This window comes from Heterodontus francisci, chromosome 5 (assembly GCF_036365525.1).
Source record: "Heterodontus francisci isolate sHetFra1 chromosome 5, sHetFra1.hap1, whole genome shotgun sequence".
Taxonomy (NCBI): Eukaryota; Metazoa; Chordata; class Chondrichthyes; order Heterodontiformes; family Heterodontidae; genus Heterodontus; species Heterodontus francisci.
In genome coordinates this window covers 182,125,907-182,145,835 of record NC_090375.1, presented here as the reverse complement: position 1 = coordinate 182,145,835, position 19,929 = coordinate 182,125,907, and the positions used below count along the sequence as shown (strand labels likewise).

The 19,929-nt window shown below is 43.9% G+C and overlaps 1 protein-coding gene across 1 annotated transcript in view; it reads right to left on the bottom strand.

The window, feature by feature from the left end:
* Positions 1–19,929, bottom strand: part of LOC137370301 (uncharacterized) — a 138,269-nt gene that overhangs the window by 52,769 nt on the left and 65,571 nt on the right. Inside the window, exon 20 of the mRNA XM_068032680.1 lies at positions 2,003–2,106. Within this exon, the coding sequence (XP_067888781.1) occupies positions 2,003–2,106 (104 nt within the window). The remainder of the gene's footprint in view (positions 1–2,002; positions 2,107–19,929) is intronic.

The window sequence follows — 19,929 nt, the reverse complement described above, 5'->3', positions numbered from 1 at the left end:
TCAACCACCCATTTATACTAATCCTACATAAATCCCATATTCCCTAGCACATCCCCACAATTCTCCTACCACCTACCTACACTAGGGGAAATTTACAATGGCCAATTTACCTATCAACCTGCAAGTCTTTGGCGGTGGGAGGAAACCGGAGCACCCGGTGGAAAACCACACGGTCACAGGGAGAACTTGCAAACTCCACACAGGCAGTACCCAGAATTGAACCCAGGTCGCTGGAACTGTGAGGCTGCGGTGCTAACCACTGCGCCACTGTGCCGCCCAAAAGTTCACCAACTTCCAATGTGGGATTCGAACCCATGCCCCCAGAGCATTAGCGTGGGCTCTGGATTACTAGTCTAGTGACATTACCACTATGCCATTGCCTCCCCCAAAGTGCTGATGGAATCTGCATACTGCCAGAATATTAATAATTACATAGAGCGTCATAGAATCAGAGATTGGTGACAGCACAGAAGGAGGCTATTTGGCCCTTTGTGTCTGTGCTGGCTCTCTGCAAGAGAAACTCAGCTAGTCCCACTCCTCTGCCCTTTCCCGAAAGCCCTGCAAATCTTTTCTCTTCAGATAATTATCCAATTCCCTTTTGAAAGCCACAATTGAATCTGCCTCCACCACACTCTCGGGCAGTGCATTCCAGATCCTAACCACTCGCCGTATAAAAAAAGTTTTCCCTTATGTTGCCTTTGGTCCTTTTGCCATTCATTGTAAATCAGTGCCCTCTGGTTCTCAATGCTCCTGCCGATGGAAACAGTTTCTCTATATCTGCTTTGACCAGACCTCTCTATTAAATCTCCTTTCAACCTTCTCTTCGTGAAGGAGAATGGTCCCAACTTCTCCATTCTGTCCACTAACTGAAGACTTCATCCCTGAAACCATTCTTGTAAATCTTTTCTGCATCCTGTCTAATACTTCCACATCCTTTCTAAAATGTGGTGTCCAGAATTGGGCATAATGCTACAGTTGAGTCTGAATCAGTGCTTTATAAAAGTTCACCATAACTTCCTTGCTTTTGTAGTCTGTGCCCCTATTTATAAAGCCCCAGGATCCCGTATGACTTATTAACTACTTTCTCAACCTGTCCTACCACCTTCAACTATTTGTGCACATATACCCCCAGATCCCTCTGCTCCTGTACCCCTTTTAGAATTGTATCCTTTATTTTATACTGCCTCTCCTCATTCTTCCTACCAAAATGTAGCACTTCACACTTCTCTGCGTTAAATTTCTTCTGCCACAGGTCCGCCCATTCCATCAGCCTGTCTGTGTCCTCTTGATGTTTATCACTATCCTCCTCACAGTTCACAATGCTTCTAAGTTTTGTGTCATCTGCAAATTTTGAAATTGTGCCTTGCACATCCAACTCTAGTCACTAATATAGATCAAACAAAGCAGCGGTTCTAGTACAGACCCCTGGGGAATCTCACTATATACCTTCCACCAGTCCAAAAAACAATCATTCACCACTACTGTCTGTTTCCTTTCATTCAGCCAACTTCGTATCCATGCTGCCACTGTCCCCTTTCATTCATGGACTTTGGCTTTGCTGACAAGCCTGTTATGTGGCACTTTATCAAAAGCCTTATGGAAGTGCATGTACGCTACATCAACTGCGTTACCTTCATTAACCCTCTCTGTTACCTCATCAAAAAAACTCAAGCAAATTAGTTAAACACAATTTGCCTTCAACAAATCCATGCTGGTTTCCTTCATTAATCCACACTTATCCAGGTGACTGTTAAATTTATCCCGGATTATTGTTTCTAAAAGCTTTCCTACAACTGAAGTTAAACTGACTGGCTGGTAGTTGCTGGGCTTATCCTTACATCTTTTTTGTACAAGGGTGTAATATTTGCAATTCTCCAGTCCTCTAGCACCAACACTGTATCTGGGAGAGTTAGAAGATTATTGCCAGTGCTTCCAAAATTTCCACCCTTACTTTCTTCAGTGTCCTCGGATGCTTCTCATCTGATTCTGCTGACATGTCAACCTTAAGTACAGCAGCTTTTCTAATCCATTCTCTTTATCAATTTTTAGCCCATCCAGTATCTCAACTACCTCCTCTTTGACTATGACTTCGGCAGCATCTTCTTCCTTGGTAAAGACAGATACAAAGTACTCATTTAGAACATCAGCCATACCCTATGCCTCCACGCTTAGATTTTGTCCTTAATGGGCTCACCCATTCTTTTACCACATTTTTCACTATTTATTTGCCTATATGCTTTAAACAGGCTCCAGAAGCTGGCTGAGCGCGTCTACCCTGAGGCACAGTGTGGCTTTCGAGCAGAGAGATCCACCATTGACATGCTGTTCTCCCTTCACCAGCTACAGGAGAAATGCCATGAACAACAGATGCCCCTCTACGTTGCTTTCATCGATCTCACCAAAGCCTTTGACCTCATCAGCAGACGTGGTCTCTTCAGACTACTAGAAAAGATTGGATGTCCACCAAAGCTACTAAGTACCTCGTTCCATGACAATATGAAAGGCACAATTCAGCATAACGGCACCTCATCAGACCCCTTTCCTATCCTGAGTGGCGTGAAACAGGGCTGTGTTCTCGCACCTACACTGTTTGGGATCTTCTTCTCCCTGCTGCTCTCACATGCGTTCAAGTCTTCAGAAGAAGGAATTTTCCTCCACACAAGGTCTGGTGGCAGGTTGTTCAACCTTGCCCGTCTAAGAGCGAAGACCAAAGTATGGAAAGTCCTCATCAGGAAACTCCTCTTTGCTGACGATGCTGCATTAACATCTCACACTGAAGAGTGTCTGCAGAGACTCATCGACAGGATTGTGGCTGCCTGCACCGAATTTGGCCTAACCATCAGCCTCAAGAAAACGAAGATCATGGGACAGGCTTCCACTGCTATGTCCAGACTGGCCAAGAGAGTGTAGGTAAATGGCGCACTGACACGGAACACAAAAGTCCGAGTGTATCAAGCCTGTGTCCTCAGTACCTAGCTCTACGGCAGCGAGGCCTGGACAACGTATGTCAGCCAAGAGCGACGTCTCAATTCATTCCATCTTCGCTGCCTCTGGAGAATCCTTGGCATCAGGTGGCAGGACCGTATCTCCAACACAGACGTCCTCGAGGCGGCCAACATCCCCAGCATATACACACTTCTGAGCCAGCGGCGCTTGAGTTGGCTTGGCCATGTGAGCCGCATGGAAGATGGCAGGATCCCCAAGGACACATTGCACAGCGAGCTCGTCACTGGTATCAGACCCACCGGCCGTCCATGTCTCCGCTTTAAAGACGTCTGCAAACGCGACATGAAATCCTGTGACATTGATCACAAGTCGTGGGAGTCAGTTGCCAGTGATCGCCAGTGCTGGCGGGCAGCCATAAAGGCGGGGCTAGAGTGTGGCGAGTCAAAGAGACTTAGCAGTTGGCAGGAAAAAAGACAGAAGCGCAAGGGGAGAGCCAACTGTGTAACAGCCCCGACAACCAATTTTATATGCAGCACCTGTGGAAGAGTCTGTCACTCTAGAATTGGCCTTTATAGCCACTCCAGGCGCTGCTTCACAAACCACTGACCACCTTTAGGCGCTTACCCATTGTCTCTCGAGATAAGGAGGCCAAAGAAGAAGAAGATATGCCTATAGAAGACTTTTGGATTCCCTTTTATGTTAGCTGTTAGTCTCTTCTCATATCTCGCTTTAATTTTCTTAATAGTTTTATCACTTCCGCTCTGAACTTTCTATATTCAACCTTGTGATATAATCTGTGCTCTGGGCTCAATTTGAGATGGAGATTGGTCTAGATTAACGCCTACTTGAGTTCTCTTTGCATATTGTTTTGCCCCAAATCAGCCACCACCAATTACACTTAGGAAAGCCAGATGTTGGGACCCCCTGTTACCAACAAAGCAAGTTTTTGAAATAGACTTAACTGCATGTGAAGTTGGAAGGAGCAGAATCTTACATGAGTAGACATCTATGAGACTGATTCTGACTAGTGAACTTTCCAATCAGCATTGAGGACAGCATCATAAAGGTGGCATCTTTCCACTCCACTTGCGCTGGGTCCTGTGTCTGCCTGGCCATTGACCTGCATTAGGCTGTACCTCATGTTCAAATTTAGATTGTGCAGATCTTCAAAGTACATTGAAGTGCAGGTTGGTAGGTAAATTGGCCATTGTAAATTGCCCCTAAAGTAGGTAGGTGGTAGGAGAATTGAGGGAAGGTGGGGATGTGGTCGGGAATATGGGATTATTGTAGGATTAGTATAAATGGGTGGTTGATGGTCGGCACAGACTTGGTGGGCTGAAGGGCCTGTTTCAGTGCTGTATCTCTCAATGACTCTATGAAGTTCTTTGAAGCTGGTTGGGATAGTTCCTTTGCTACAGTCTTTCATGACTTGAAGGCCAACGCTCCGTACCTCCACATGAGATTCTGACCCATCTCCTCCTCCAACTGTTAGGTGGCAGGCCTGCCTCATCTCACATTATTCCAATGAAATGATCCTGTGATATCTGGCAGGGCCAGTGCCTCACCAAATGGTGGCCGGTGGCCCACCTGCTACAATTTTGGTGATGCAACTCTGCTCCCCTATTTCAAGATAAAGAGTCCTGGGACTCAGGGCTGAAGCACCTTCTCATCTGCTTGTCTTGTGAACTCTTTCATTGAGCCATAATGCACGGGATAGTTCCTCAAAACTAAACCACAAGTATTGCACCCACCCCATTTATAATTAGATTGCAATGTGTGTTGTTCACCCACCACTCAGTCTTCACACTGCTTGATGTACCTCCCTTTGTGATATTCATTTTTGCTATTGTTATCTGCAACACTAAATCACCATTAAAACAGAAAATGCTGGAAATATCCAGCAGGTTAGGCAGAATCAGTGGAGAGAGGACCAGAATTAACGTTTCCGGCCAATGGAAATTCTGATGAAAGATCATCGACCTGACGAGAAACTTTGTTTCTCTCCCCAAAAACTACCTGACCTGCTGAGTATTTCCAGCATTTTCTGTTTTTGTTTCAGATTCCCAGCACTTGCAGTATTTTTCTTTTGAATAAGCCAGCATTATTATTTTTAATAAGGATTACCATATTTGATAGGAATCCTCTGTGAAGAGGCAGGTAAAACATTGCACCCTGCTAACTTATGGGATTGTGTGCTGCTGCTTTTCAACTGAGTTTCAAATTAAAGGGAAGAGTCAGTAGACTGAGAACCCATAAAATGACCAAACTTTGCCAATAAACCTGACCACTTTCCAGGTTGGTTGACCTGTGTCTTTGTGCAATGGTCTAGATTGGGAAAGAGAAGGAGATCGGCAGAATCAGAGAGACAAAGACAAAAAAAGCCAGAAGAATAAAAGGTGTGAAAAGAAGCAAAAATATAAGTAAGGAAGGAATTTGTCAAAATGTTGAAAATCTGTTTCTTGTCAGCTAAGTGAAATTCATTTACCCTGTGCTTCCCTAATCACATCTTTTTTATATACACATACATCTTGGATCTAAATATTTGAACAGCTATTTACTGTTGTATTTTTCCTAGTTCATTCCAATTGGTGCATCTCTACAAGAAAATGTATCAGAAACCATCACCAAGCTAGAGTCCACAGGAAACACTGATGATTTCCAGAGAAAATGATGGACAATGAATACTGTGATTTTATTGTTAGACTAATGCTTATCTGGACCCCTGCAATGAAATTACCTCTGGGAAATTACTCCAATATATGCAAAATAATTTAATTTTATATCCTTTGGAATTAATAAGAGTTTTATTTCCGTGTGTATCACAGCAAACATCTGTGACCAAGATGCTCAGTTATGTTCCAGAGTGCTGGTATCCTTGATTCTTCTGTGATTGCTGCAAGTTTGCCAAGTGATTGTCTGCAGTTGATAACTAGAAAATAACACAGCAGTATATTATTAGCCTAGCATCATTGCAGAATCACATGCTTGCCATAACTGGTGCCAAATACTGTAGGAAATACTGTCAGCAACAATTTCTGTTTTGCAAGAAATTTCTGCGTTTGAGCACGGGGCCAATTCAGGGGTTAAGTATAATGTTGACACCTTTGAAAGTACTGCATTATAAAATGGCTTTCTTGCAAAGATTTTTTTTAAAATCACTGATGGGGAAGAGCAGCTACGATCCTGGAAGAGGTTAAAGTACTTGTCTCATGTCTCCACAGTCACAGATTGTATACCGGCAGCGACCAACCTCATCACATGGTCATATGGGAGGATGCCAGGATTCCCAGCCAGATCTAGTGCCACTTCCACACTGCCTAGGAGGACCCATGCTGAGTTGTAAATGCATTTGGAGCTGGCACATTTGCAAATGGCTGACTTTGTTCTCAAATGAATCAGTTGCAAGCCGGTAAAGGCAAAAAAAAACATAGGTCTGCAATATGGAAGCTGATGTCCATCAGTGTTACATACCTATGTTTAAGCAGCAGATTTCTTTCCTTGTAATATTAACCATTATGCAGACATAACAGATGTACTGGCAAATGCACTGTATTTGGATAGCTTCAGTACGATGTATTTTGAGTAATTTGAAGTAGTTTCATTTGAATGACTAATTCAAATTCAAAATGCACTGAACAGCCTTGTTTCATTTTTTATATTCATTATGTCCCAAATATGGGCGTGACTGGCAAACCTGGCATTTATTGCCCATCCCTAGTTGCCCTTGAGCAGATGGTGATGAGCCTTTTATTTAAGCCGCTGCAGTATTTCAGCTCCTTGATTTGAATCACTGGATGATTCAGAATTTTAGCACATAAAACAAATTTGAATTATCAGAAGGAAATATACTGTTTATGGATGAAGATCCTTACTTGGGATCTAGGATATAAGATAATACAGAATGACCAGAAATCACAAGGCAAACATTCAACTCAATGGCTCCTGGTCACATTAAAAGCAGAAATCAATTTATTTCCTACAATTCATGCCCATAGTCTTCACAATGCATACTGAGGGCTGAATTTTATGGAGCCAGTAGGGGTCCCGACACCAGGCCTAAAAGGTGAGGGGAACCCTGCCTCATACCTTTGGTAACCACTGACCCCCCCCCCCCCCCGGCTCTATTTAACGGCGCTCGGTAATTAACTGCCCAGTGTCAGGGTCCCTGTCCTGTTCAGGACGAGGATCCCACCTCCCAGAGCTGCCGGCCAGTCAGCGGGCTGGCAGCTCAGTAGTATCAGCGGTGCCACAGGGAGCGGTGGCCACTGCTGGTACTACAAGAGGCCTGGAATTAGGAGCATCTCTGAATCCCTGGACCCCAGTTAAGTGTAGCAGGGTCTCCAGGACCAGTCCAGAGTGGTATTTGAGGGCAACAGTAGGGGTGTTCGCAGAGGGCTGGCCTTTGTTGCTGGGGGCCCTCCATGAGCCACAGACGGCGGTACAGTGGCGCAGTGGTTAGCACCGCAGCCTCACAGCTCCAGCGACCCGGGTTCAGTTCTGGGTACTGCCTGTGCGGAGTTTGCAAGTTCTCCCTGTGACCGCGTGGGTTTCCACTGGGTGCTCTGGTTTCCTCCCACAGCCAAAGACTTGCAGGTTGATAGGTAAATTGGCCATTGTAAATTGTCCCTAGTGTAGGTAGGTGGTAGGAGAACTGAGGGAAGGTGGGGATGTGGTAGGGAATATGGGATTAATGTAGGATTAGTATAAATGGGTGGTTGATGGTCAGTACAGACACGGTGGGCTGAAGGGCCTGTTTCAGTGCTCTATCTCTCTATGACGCTATTGCCCACGCAGGAAGGCCCCCTGCAGGGCAGCGGCTTTGATTTTGGGTGACATCCCCATGTGGCGGAGGCACCTCCCCATCACTGGTAAAATGCCATGCAGTGGTGGGAAGAGGCCCCTAATTGGCTATTAATTGGCTACTTAAGGGCCTCCATTGGCCTCTGGGTGGGAAGGCAGTCTTCTGCCTTACCATCACCTGACAAAATCGTACGGCGACTGGAAGGCTACCGGCACCTTCCGTCGCTATTTTATGGGCCCCCCACTTCCCATCCTGTCTCTCAAGAGCACATAAAATTCTGGCCTGAATTTTCATTTACATTATTGTTTTAATTCAGTCTTTTCTCCAAAAATCTTTACCAGTGCTCATGTGCATCCCTGATTTCCTTTGACCCTCCTTTGGCCCCTGGGCTTTCAACCATCTAGGTTGTAAGCTCTGAAATTCCTTCCCTAAACCTTTCCACCTCTCTACCTGTCTCTACTCCCCTAATATGCTTCTTAAGATTTGTATCTTGACCAACCCTTTGGTCACCTGGCCTAATATCTCCTAATATAGCTCGATGTCAAACTTTGTTTCTGTGAAGCACCTTGGGAATGTTTTGCTATGTTAAAAGTGCTATATAAATGCAAGTTGGTATTGTTTGACAAGACTGCACTTTCTGTAATTTGAAGTTGAATATTATGTGTGATAGTTTGCCACAGAGCGAATGATTTACCCTTCTACCATTGGACAAAACAACAAAATGGCATAGGATGATCTCTATGAAGGAGAAAAAAAACACCAGACTGAGAGACCATGGGTGAGAAATTGGTTAGCCCCTGAAAATGGGCAGGAGGAATTGTGATACGCGATTAACCCACACCAGTTGAGTGGAATGCAGGCGACATGCCAACTTAGCTGCCTGCTCTTCTACATGCAGCCAGCGTTCAATGCAATGTTCATTGGCTGCATGCAGGGGACCCAATATTGTTAGTAACTTGCACTTCTTGAAGCTCTCCTGCGCTACTTAAAGGGGAGGTGCATTGTGGCTGCAGCAGGCACTGGGAGTCATTCTACAACTGAATCTGATCTCGGAAAGAGAGATCAGTGGATGACCATGGGAGAGAATTGGCCCCCAGGTTTTTGGATGCTGTACTGGAGGTCTTGATGGAGGAGGTGGAAAGGTGGAGAGATTTTCTCAGTCCTCAGGGAGTACAAGAAGCTTTCCAGACACATGATGAGAAGACAATGGGAATTGCTAGCCATGGTGGTCAATGCTAGATGTCTGGGCCCAACAACCTGGATACAGTGCTAGAAGAAGTTTCAATGATCTCACACAAGTGTTCAAGGTCAGTGCATGCATTTTCAAATGCCATATCCTACCTGCTACACTACTAGCCTCAGCCACTGCACAATTCACCACAACCCCATCAAGCACTTACCATCTATCTCTGTGAATAACAACAAAAACTGAGCACTCATAGCCTTCAACTCACCCTTACACGCTTTGCACTGTTGTAAGCCTCAAACCCACATATCATAGGTTGTACACACTGGCAGCTATTCTACCATGACAGCTATATCATCCAAACAGATTGAAAGGCACTCATTGACACATTTCCCTCTCTCTTGCAGGAGAAGGTAATGCACAACCGGAGGCAACAGGAACTAACCGGAGGGGGAGAGGCACACCTGCATGTTCTAACCCCCCATGGAGGAGATGGTGCTGGCCATTATGGAAAGGACAATCGCTGAGGCTGTGGCCACCAGTGGGACTGAAGTCCTTGAAGATTAGGGTATCTGCATACCTAATCCCCCTTCTCTCATCCCACTTACCCACAGCCTCTTCTGCCTTAGAAACTGCTAATGGTGTAAGCACACACTTCTTTCTTTCTCCTCTCCCCTCACCACTACCCAAGCCTTGACTCCTTTTTCTTTCAGATACCCAGGACTGCAACCTGCCCAGGCAGGGGAGGAAGAGCAAGAAGAGAGTGAAGATGAAGATACACCACCACGTGATTGCACCATTGCAGCCACCAGCTCAGATACAAACACTGTGCATAATTTAGAGTATGTACTTGCTGTGAGGCACTGGGCACAATTCGCTGCAGCAGGGCAGGTGGAAAGGATAGCTCAGGTACCACTAGTTCTACTGCAGCGGATTCAAGTGAGGACATTGATGGTCAGGCTACAGAAGAAGGCTTGGTGCACTGCAAAACATGCCAGAAAACCTATATTCAATACAAGGAACATGGAGGAGGCAGGCACCAACTTGGCACAGGGCTTTGTGCAGAGCTTGGAGCCCATCCTTTCTGATATGGAAGAGGGGCAAACTCCATCAACACATCTGTGGAGCCATCAATGATGCAGTATCTGATGGCCACTGTCACAGTTTCCATTGCAGCACAAGCAGCATTCACCCATAGTTTGACTGTTGCTTGAATTCCCAAAATGTGTTACTTGGATAAAGTTCTGTGCCAAGAGAGCAAATTTGTAAAATTGCCCTCACGTGCTTTCTATTGTCCCAGAAGCACAGGATCTGTCTGCATTTAGATATTAAGGACAAATGTTCAAATACCTGAATCTTCAAGGAGTTAATTGATTTTACCTCCTGCTTCCATAGCAAATTTCACAGATCCTCTACTCTTTTGGGAATACAAATTCCTTCAACTGTCTAACATTGTTTGAGGTTTGCTAAATCTGTACTTGTGCCCTACTTTTGTGCTCACAGGCCAAGTTAAATAGTTTTCTTGCATCTAATATTATCTATGCCTCTCCACATTTTAAAGATCACATCCTCTCACATCTTTTTCCCCAATTAAAGTAAGTACCATCAATGTCCAGTTTAGGGATATGGCAGCCAAGTGGTTATAATATTGGACTAGCAACCGAGACGTCAAGAGTTCATATCTCACCATGACAAATTGTGAAATATTCTGGAAATTTGTGGACTGCACCGGAAAAATAAACATGAAAGTTGTCGGAATGACATAAAATCCAGATTGTTTCACTTAGTGTCCTTCAGGGAGGGACCTGATGTGGTCTATATGTGACTCCAGTCCCACACCATGTGGTTGACTCGTAATGCCCTCAGGGCAACTAGGCATGGGCATAAATGCTACGTTGCTCAGTTTGCCCATATCCCAAGCACAGTTTCCTAAAAGAAATGCTGCAGCAATGAATAGTTAACATAAAGAATAAAAGTGTCATGTCCATTATTGGAAGGTTGTCCCACCCACAAAACTATCATGATAAGAAAGAAGGAACATGCACCTTTCACAACCTCAAGATATTCCAAAGCCTCTCACAACAGTTGAAGTACTTTTGAAGAGTAGTGTTTTCTTTAAAGTAGGAAAATGCAGCAACCTATTTTCTCACTGCAAGGTCCTACAATTGTTTTACAAATTGTCAGTGTAGTTACTGATCAGATAATCTTTTTTGGTGGTATTTTGAAGGTAAAGGTTGACCACGATTAAATGAACTGAAATTTTGACAAAGCCAATTATATAACTTGATTGCATCTGTCAGGTAGATTTTACATATTTGTGTTTCTAGCACAGTTTCACAAATTAGGGGCAGAAAATTATACTAGAGATGTACCCTTTGCTCCTGAATTCCCTATATGCACTTCCACTGCACAACGTTCTAGACCAGGAACAGTAATTCATTAAACTTAACCCTGTATTCCTAGCCTGTTCTGCAATGGAATACTTGATAGTGGAGCAAACAGCATTTTAATAATTTCATATACATTTCTCTCTGGAATGTGAGAGAGCTCTTTAAGCAGTAGCAGCCCTCTCGTACTTTGCTGCAGTTGCTGCTCTTTGCATGTGGGGCTAAACAGTGAGCAGTGACAGACTATTGTGTAGAGATTACTATCAAAGAAATCCTGTTATCAGCCAGCACCTAAACAAATGAACATTCCAGGAGGGGCAAGCAGATTAGGATCAGGAACTTTAGCTGATTCATCCCCTCTCAAACTCAGATAGACTGATGCCTGTTATTGCACCATCCCTGCCTTCAAGGCTTAGATTAGCTAACTCAACAGATATCAGGAATCAAACCTGGGACCTCCTTGATTTATATGGCTCAGTATTACACTGCAGAGCATATGTATCTCCTAAGTCATTGGGTAAGCCTAAGATTTCAGTGCTCAAACATGGTAAAACAGCCTCTTTGATCAAAATGCCATATATTAAAATTGCAAACATCCTGCAAGTCCTTAATAATGTTGTTAGAACCTAGACATCATTTTTTATGACAGAAATATTTTTAGTGGAATATTTTAAAAATGTATGTTTTTCATGGACCAGTTTGGCTGAATTACCTATTTCTGTGCTGTAAGTTCTATTTAAAAAGAAAGACTTGCATTTATATAGCATCTTTCATGAACTTCAGACGTCCCAAAGCACTTTACAGCCGAGGAAATACTTTTGAAATGTAGTCACTGTTGTGATGTGGGAAATGCAGCAGTTACTTTGTGCAGAGCATGGATCCACAAACAGCAATGCGATAATGACCAAATAATCTGTTTTTATGATGTTGATTGAGGAATAAGTATTGGCCAGGACATTGGGGATAACTCCCCTGCTCGTCTTCGAAATATTGCCATGGGATTTGTTTTGCATCCACCTGAGGGAGCAGACAGGGCCTCGGTTTAAAGATGGCACCTCCAACAGTTCAGCATTCCTTTAGTATTGCGCTGGACTATCAGCCTAGATTTCTGTGCTAAAGTCTCTGGAGTGGGACTTAAACCTACAGTCTTCTGACTCAGATGTGAGAGTGCTACCAACTGAACCATGGCTGACTATATAATTCTATATAATCCAGTTGAAAGAGCAGATGGTTCCATTCTCGCATAACGGCAGGATACCTCACACAATGCAAGCGTGTATTGGAAAATTGTCAATGAATGTAAAATCACAGACATCAATGGGCAGAAAATTGAGGGCAGCGAGCCAATATTTTCTGACACTCAATTGTGGGCAGGTGAGGAACCTCACTGCTTGCAAGGATTTGAAAAATCTATCCTCATCAGCATGTGAACAACTTCAGAAAGCTCCAGAGGTCGATAGGTAGTCCAGTTAATAAATAAGCAAGGTGAGATGTAAATAGTACTAGGTTAAGTGCCAAATAAATCATGCTTTAGTGCTCAAGAGCTCCTTGAACTTCAGGAACTCAGGGCAGCTGATGTATCTTGAGTGGAAAATCTCAGTTCTCCTTTCCAGTCGTAAATCTTCAGATTTTTTTATGGAAGAACTGAGATTTCAGACAATATTGGGAGTCACTTCATTCGCATCTTTCTTTTGTTAGTAGTTTGTGCTCACTGCTCATGTGTTTTTGTACATCCTCAGTCTCATTACATTGGAACAGTATCTACCTACTTCTCCCATTTCCAATGGGTGGATCCTACTTCATTTACGAATTGTTGCTGGTTTATACATTTCTGACATTATTTTGCATCTCGCGAGAGATTGTACGATGAAAGGAACGTAACAGTTTATGGTGTGTGTGAATCAAGCATTTCTGGATACTATGGACCAGATGTGGTGGACAAAAAGTGGCAGATGCAGCGTTTTTATATATTTTTTCTGGGTCTTACTGCTGTTGCAGTTAAAGCCACAGCCTGCTCTGCTGTACCTTCTATCAGGGTCCCTTCTCTTGCACTGGTCGGGTGTGCCCTGACTAACCCTACAGGTTTTTCCCTTAGTTTCCAGCAGTAACCTGCCTTATTACAATGAAAGCAGACAGGTCTCCAGGTCTCACTCCTACTTACAGCACTATCCTTTTTTGGCTTGAGGAGGGCCCCCTGTGTGTCCTGCTTTTCTTTCTCTCCCAGGACTGTTTGGGCTCCTATCACCCTTCCACCCTTTGTCCTTTTCAGGTTTGTGGGGGTGACTAGGATATGTTTTCCCCTGGGGAACTGACTTATATATGAGAGCAAACTCATCAGCCAGAACTGCGGCTTGCCTCGCTCTGTGCACTTTTTTCCCCCGCCACATGGCTCTTTATAGAGACTGGGAGAGAGTTTTTAAATTCCTCGAGAAGAATCACCTCTCTGAGGTTTTCATATGTGGGCTGCACTTTAAGAGCCCTCAACCACTGGTCAAAAGACAGCTGCTTACTTCTCTGAAACTCCAGGTAAGCTTGTTTCCGGAGGGTTTGTAATTTCAGCAGTATGCTTCTGGTAATAGCTCATATGCCCCAAGGGTAGCATTTTTAGTCAGTTCATAATTTAATGAACTTTTGTCTGGCAACAGGGAATAAACCTCATGGGCTTTTCCTGTTAGCTTGCTTTGTAGCAGGACAGTCCAGCTCTTGGCCAGCCATTTTAACTGCCTTGCAAGCTTTTCAAATTTTACAAAAAATGCTTCCACGTCTCCCGCATTGAACTTTGGGATCAATTGGGAGAATTTTAAGAGCTTAGCACACGGTCGTGAGTTATGTGTAGCCTCCATATTGGCCATGCTTTCATTGGGGTTACTCTGTCGGCCCCAAGCTAACTCAAGCCGCCATAATTCCCTTTCCTCCTGCTCCTTCTGGAAAGTTTTTTTTTTCTCTCTTTCCTGTCTCTCTCTTTCTTTCTCCTGTCTCTCTTTGTCTTTCTCATGTCTCTCTTTGTCTTTCTCCTGTCTCTCTTTCTCTTTTCTCTCCTTCTTTCTCTTCTCTCTGGAATTCCAATTTGAGTTTCCTCTGTTCGAACTGTATTTTTGCCACCATTACCCTGTCTGCATCTAATTCCAACCCTGTCTCTGACTCTTCAGGTTCAAGGGAAAAATGGTTGGCCACAAGTCTTAGGAGTTCGGATTTCTTAGCTTTGGCATGGAAAGTGATCCCACACTGCCCTGCCATATTCCTCAACTTTTCCATAAATAGTGCCTTTAACTTATCCCAAGTTACTTCACCCTGGCTTGGGAGGTACTGGTTTCGGATGCAGATATGTTAGTATTCTAGCACACACAACCACAAGAAAACATGTTTTCTTTTTTGATTGGGATCAATTTGATTTCCCACTTCCAATTTCTTGCTTGTCTGTGGGTACAAATCTGGACTAGAGCCCCCAAATTTCTGTTATGACCATGTGAGGAAGGGGTCTCAGGCTCCCCTTTCGCCCCTTTTCTGGTTTGATCGCAACAGGGTTTATCCTTCTAACACAGTGATTTAACTTACCAGCTCAGTGAGCACTTGCTCCTGTTACTCTAATATGTACTTGCAAATGAACCAATCATACAGTTTTTCTTGAGTTTAAACTAGAAAGATATAAGTTTCTTAACCTTATCACTCTAAACTGGTTAAAGTTACTAAAATAAAATACGCGATGCATCCACACACTCATTCATACGAGAGGTACACACACACAAACAAATAGATACAGAGGGGAAAAGAAAGTTGGAAAATTGAAGTAAAGTCCGTAATAAATGGAGTTCAAATAGTGAATTTTAGTGTCCTTAGTTGAAGTTAAAGTCTTGAAGTCCTTGCTGGGCCACATGCACAATTCGGGCTTGCTTTTCTGGTTCTGGAAGGCAGGAGAGGGGCTTTATCCGCGTCCCCTGTTTGTTGCCTGTAAAGATCTGTAGTCTTGAGGCTTAGTAGCTGCCACCGAGGCTTCCCTGGGACTTTGCTAGAGAAAGAGAGAGAGAGAGAGGTGATTTCTTCCTTCAAGTTCAATTACTGTCTGTCTTCCAAAGGCACAATTCACAAACTCAGAGTTACACAGGCAGGTGTGTCATGTGGCCACTTCTTTGTCTGAAACAGAAATTTCTGCAAGGTTTTTTTTAAAATACAAAGTTCTCCTCTCAAGCTGTGCAAACATACTTGGTAGGGGGGTTTGGCTCTTTCGAACTCAATTAGTGTCGATGGCTTTTGACCACCAGCATTGACAAAAACCATTCTCGATCATTGAATCAGTGAGCACTCCCATTGTTCTGGCTAGACTGGGTAATTACCTCTGTCTCCCAGCTGGCCTTTGGCTTCTCATATGCAAATTGTGCATGGCCATCTTTAACTACTTTGTTCTGCTTTTAAAAGTTATTTGTAATAGTGTCCAGTAAAAAAGTTTCAGACAGAGTTCCGTATGATGAAATTAATATTTTTCCATTTGGCATGTGGGTTTTCCATCGTAATATATTAGCCGATCGAGCACTTTTTACAGTAAGTCAGGGAAAGGGGATGGGAAAGGAGCAGTACAACATTGGTCAATGGGAGAGAGGAAGAGAAAATATTGAGGAATGTGGTGGGAGTTCCTGGAAAATGTACAAAAGGGTCTTTAAGGCCACACAATTGGTTTAAATGCAGGGGCTGTCCCATAATTCACGTTTGAGTTGGATGCTTCAACGCAGGACCGTATTGGGGGGGGCTAGGACAGGGAGGAAGAGGAATATTTTTCCCGCTGGATAACGCTTACCTGAATATAGGGTCACTTTCTTTGCTTCCATTGTTGTTTCTGGATTGCAATGGTCAAATTGAACAAGGGTCTTCCTGGGCCCAAGCAGCAAACCAGTGTAAAAGATGGCACTGCATGGGCAGCAAGCAGCACTTTGCTGACTGCTGGCACCCAACATTTTAGCTCTGACCCCTGTGACAATCCCGGCACATCATACTGGGGACCTCACTAAACTGAGCGGACACTACATAATGAAGACGAGGCATTTTCGCACAAAATGGGAAGGAAATTTAGCGGGAGAGACATCACAGGCTGCATCTCAAGCATCTCTTAATGGCTGGCTTTAGACCAGAATTGACAAAGACATCTGTTCATCCTTTTGAGTTGAGATGATACTTAACAAATGGCGTAGGAAGGCAGAAGGAAGGGAAGGGGAAAAAGTACCTCAGAGAAGCATCTCACTTTAAAAAAATTCTCCCAGTTGCTCAGAAGATGTATGTATGGTGTGGTGTGATATGTTACTCAGCCACACCCGGTAGATGCCAGTATTAATCCTGGCCTGTGTTGAGTTACCTCATCTCAGCTGTGCTAACAATGGAGTGCTACAGTTAGCTCAGCACTTGAGGCTACAGGCAGCATCCGCAATCCTTATTACTATCTGCCTGATCCAAGTTAAAAGTCGTGCATGCTTAGATATAATGTAAGGCCTTATGGTGACCTCCCATAAATGAATAGCTTGCTGACACTCACTGCCTATAGTCAGATGTAAAAAAACACCATTTGGGCAAAGTATTGGAGGACTGACTCTAAAACCATAGTGTGGAATGACCTTCAGGGGAACAAAGAGGAACAAATTTTTAGAAAGGATGTTTTAGTGAAACAGGGTTGGGTGTTAGCACTGAAAAAATCTTTGATAAGCAAATAAAATGCAGAACATGCACAATTATGCTGTGAGGAAGCACCATATTTTTGATATATATATGACTGAGAGTGATAATTACAAATAGGCTATTTAAAAATAACTAAGGGAACTGGGTGGCGCAGTGGGTTCATACTTTGTACACTGGGACCTGGGTTTGAACCTGACTCAGAAAAGCAGATTAATTGCCAGATCTGGAATGCCAGTCAACTTCTGGATTTGGGGCCCAGCTTGGTATTTGTACCATCACAAATTAGTTACTTTTCACATATCATTTTCTGTATTTTGCCTTGGTTGGATTTTAATTCGAACAGTGCTAAGACAAAATGGGGTAACTTCATGTTACAATCATTTCAGCAGAGACTGAGAGAGTTGCAAAAGAAAAGAATGGTAAGGGAGAAGTTGGTACTTGGGGAACAGAAAACATAGGCCCAGAGAGATGGATATGGTAGTATTGACCAGAGAATGGTGAGTAGGGTTGCCAACACGCCAGGATTTTCCTGGAGTCTGCAAGAGTTCAAGATTAATCTCCAGTACCCCACTGTGAGCAACCCAAGAATAGAATTCATAGAGGTCCCCACAATCACAGATGCCAATCTCTAGCCAAGTGCTCAGCATGTAGGATACAGCAAAGGCTATGGGCCCCGATATATCTCGGTTTTAGTGCTGAAGACTTGTGCTCCAGAACTTGCTTTGCCTCTAGCCAAGCTGCTCCAGAACAGCCACAACATTGGCATCTACCCAACAGTGAGGAAAATTACTCAGGTATGTCCTGTCCACAAAAAGCAGGACAAATCCAACCCAGCCTATTATTGCCCAATCACTCTATTCTCCATTATCAGCAAAGTGATGGAAGGTTATGTTGACAGTGCTGTCAAGAGGCACCTACTCCCAAAAATCCTGCTCCCCCTGTTCAGTTTGGGTTCCAGCAGGGCCACTCGGCTCCAGGCTGCATTGCAGCCTTGGTCCAAGCATGGACAAAATGGCTGAATTGTAGAGGTGAAGTGAGAGTAATTCCCTTGACATCACGGTAGCATTTGACTGAATATGGCATCAAGGAGCCCTAGTAAAATTGAAGTCAATGGGAATCGGCAGGGAAAACTCTCCATTGACTGGAGTCATATCGAACACAAAGGAAGACGTTTGTAGTTGTTGGAGGCCCCAGGACGTCACTGTAGGAGTTCCTCAGGGTAGTGTCCTAGGCCCAACCATCTTCAGCTCCTTCATCAATGACCTTCTGCCCATCATGAGGTCAGAAGTGGTAATGTTCGCTGATTATTGCTGTGTTCAGTTCCATTCCCAACTTCTTAGATAATGAAGCAGTTTATGCCCGCATGCAGCAAGACCTGGACAACATTCAGGCTTGGGCTGATAAGTGGCAAGTAATATATGTGCCAGGCAATGACCATTTCCAACAAAAGAGAGTCTAAAAAGAGAGAATTGATAAAGGGGAGTCAGTGGACATGGTGTACTTGGATTTTCAAAAGGCCTTTGATAAAGTCCCCCACAGGAGGCTTGTGAGCAAAATTAAAGCACATGGGATAAGAGGTAATATTATGGCATGGATTAAGGATTGGTTAACAGGCAGAAAGCAGAGGGTAGGAATAAACGGGTCATTCTCACATTGGCAGGCTGTGACCAGTGGGATACCACCGCAGGGAGCAGTGCTTGGGCCCCAGCTGTTCACAATATATATCAATGATTTGGATGTGGGGACTGGATGTGGGGACCAAATGTAATATTTCCAAGTTCACGGATGACACAATTTTAGGTGGGAATGTGTGTTGTGAAGAAGATGCAAAGCGGCTTCAAGGGGATTTGGACAGACTTAATGAGTGGGCAAGAATGTGGCAGATGGAATATAATGTGGAAAAATGTGAGGTTATCCACTTTGGTAGGAGGAATAGATGTGCAGAGTATTTCTCAAATGCTAAGAGATTAGAAAGTGTAGATGTACAAAGGGACCTGGGTGTCCTTGTCAATAAGTCATTGAAAGCTAACATGCAGGTGCAGCAAGCAATTAAGAAGGCTAATGGTATGTTAGCCTTTGTTGCAAGAGGATTTGAGTACAGGAGTAGAGAGGTCTTGCTTCAATTGTATAGAACCTTGGTTAGACCGCACCTGAAGTACTGTGTGCAATTTTCGTCCCCTTACCTTAGGAAGGATATTATTGCCATAAAGGGAGTGCAACGAAGGTTCACCAGACTTGTTCCCAGGATGGCGGGACTGTCCTATGAAGGGAGATTGGGGAGACTGGGCCTGTATTCTCTAGAGTTTCGAAGAATGAGAGGTGATCTCATTGAAACCTACAAAATACTTAAAGGGATAGACAGGGTAGATGCAGGTAAGATGTTTCCTCTGGTTGGGGAGTCTAGAACCAGGGGACACAATTTCAAAATAAGGGGGAAGCCTCTTAGGACAGAGATGGGGAGAAATTTCTTTACTCAGAGGGTTGTGAATCTTTGGAATTCTCTACCTCAGAAGGCTGTGGAAGCTCAGCGATTGAGTATGTTTAAAGCAGAGATTGACAGATTTCTAAACACAAAGACATAAGGAGATATGAGGATAGGGTGGGAAAAAGGCATTGAAGTGGATGATCAGCCATGATCGTATTGAATGGCGGAGCAGGCTCAATGGGCTGAATGGCCTACTCCTGCTCCTATGTTCCTATGTTCCTAACCACTACCCTTGACATTCAACGGCATTACCATAGCTGAATCCCACACCATCAACATACTGTGGGATCACCTTTGACCACAAACTTAAGTGGACGAACCACATAAATACTGTGCTATGAGAGCAGGTCAGAGGCAAGGTCTTCAGAGGTGAGTAACTCACCTTCTGAGACTCTCCAAAGCCTTTCTACCATTTACAAGACACATGTCAGGAGTGTGATGGAATACTCTCCACTTGCCTGGATAA